This window comes from Trypanosoma cruzi, genomic scaffold (genome assembly GCF_000209065.1).
Source record: "Trypanosoma cruzi strain CL Brener 1047053516377 genomic scaffold, whole genome shotgun sequence".
In the NCBI taxonomy this organism is placed as follows: Eukaryota; Euglenozoa; class Kinetoplastea; order Trypanosomatida; family Trypanosomatidae; genus Trypanosoma; species Trypanosoma cruzi.
This window is the reverse complement of record NW_001849500.1, coordinates 120-1,509: the sequence shown is the minus strand read 5'-3', so window position 1 is coordinate 1,509 and position 1,390 is coordinate 120. Positions and strand designations below refer to the sequence as shown.

Genomic DNA, 1,390 nt, shown 5'->3' with positions numbered 1-1,390 from the left:
TCCTGAAAAAGACGATGTGAAAGCGATGTGCGTTTGGATGAAGCGCAATGAGCCAACTGAGCAAGCTGGGTACTGGAGGAATATAAATCGTCGAATGGAAGAAGTGGGACCAATTCTTCGCTACATCTTTGATGAAAGCAAATACAATGGTCGGGTTCAATCGTGCAAAGATACCGTTTGTAAACTGAACCGCATCGATGCCGAATATTACCTTCATTTCGGAACTACGCAAATGTTGGGTGGTGACAAAGTGTCTCACAAACTTGTAAGGATCGTCCGAGTACGAGGAGTACGCAATATTGAATCGACCTTTAATGGACTGATGTCTCCTCATCTCGGAAATTTAACTTTATGCAAATTGGCGGAGTTAATGCCACCGAATGATTTTATTTTACTCATATTGGCCATCAAGGACGATCTCTTATCAAAAGCCCTTGAAAAGTATTCCGTGTTTACGTTTTTGAGCGAGGCCTTTGTAAATGCAATAATACCGAAACTCAGGGAGCTGAAACTGCAAGAAGATGCTCCGCCACACCGCTGTGCGCTGGAATTGTGTCCACATGAGCGCCCTCTCAAGCCCCTTCCTTTACCGTTACTGGAAAATTTTAAGAAGAAGATTGAAATAGAGTCTCGGGTGCTGTACAAACCGGTGGCCCAAAACTTTCCGTTGGTGGACGCCTTTTTCTTCATGGAGTCAAATCCGAAGACCATGGTTGGGCTGCAGATTACTACGGCGAGTGCGCATCACACCATACCCAGCACCGTGAATCAGTTCAAAGAAAAAATGGCGACATATTTTAATGGTTGGGAGGAATTTTCTGAGGGTTTGTCGTGGGAGATTGTTTATATACAACACGCAGACAGCACGCCCATGACTGGCTGGCAGAGATGTGGTCCCCTCAAAACCGATAATTTGAGCCCCGCTGAAAAAGAAATTGTGGCGTTCTGGGAGAAGGAGGTACACCAGTACCAAGTGTCTGTATCATCCAGAGACTTTAGAAGAAAAGAAGCTCCCCCAATTGTGGAAGAAGAACAAGAACAGGAAACAGAATAGGAAATTAAAAGTGAAAGAGACATTTTGATTTATGGTAAATTTTTTTTTCGAAATATATAAATATATACAGACACTTGTGTGTCCATACGTTGCGGATGCACCAGCATCACACGGCAGCACAGCACAAAAGTGTTAAGAATGTTCAACGCGAGTGATAATAGCAGTGACAGAAGAAACTTAGGGAGGGAAAGGGAAATTTATATTTTTGGTGAAAAACATATTTCGAGTTGTTTAATACATGTGAATGTTTGTTTTTTTATACGACATCAGTACATCATCCCCTTTGGGAGTAAGACGCACAGATGCCAAAAAATTACAACGCGATATTCCTTCACA

The 1,390-nt window shown here is 42.6% G+C and overlaps 1 protein-coding gene across 1 annotated transcript, besides 1 other annotated feature; it reads left to right on the top strand.

The window, feature by feature from the left end:
* Window positions 1–1,054, top strand: Tc00.1047053399997.10 (retrotransposon hot spot (RHS) protein, putative; the record flags this gene model as incomplete). The annotated part of the gene is made up of 1 exon (XM_797252.1): window positions 1–1,054. A coding segment is annotated over one exon (1,054 nt), but the record flags the coding sequence as incomplete, so codon positions are not given.
* Window positions 1–1,390: part of a sequence feature (areas not merged during assembly with more than two copies in the genome that could not be assigned to a particular haplotype) that runs on past the window's edge.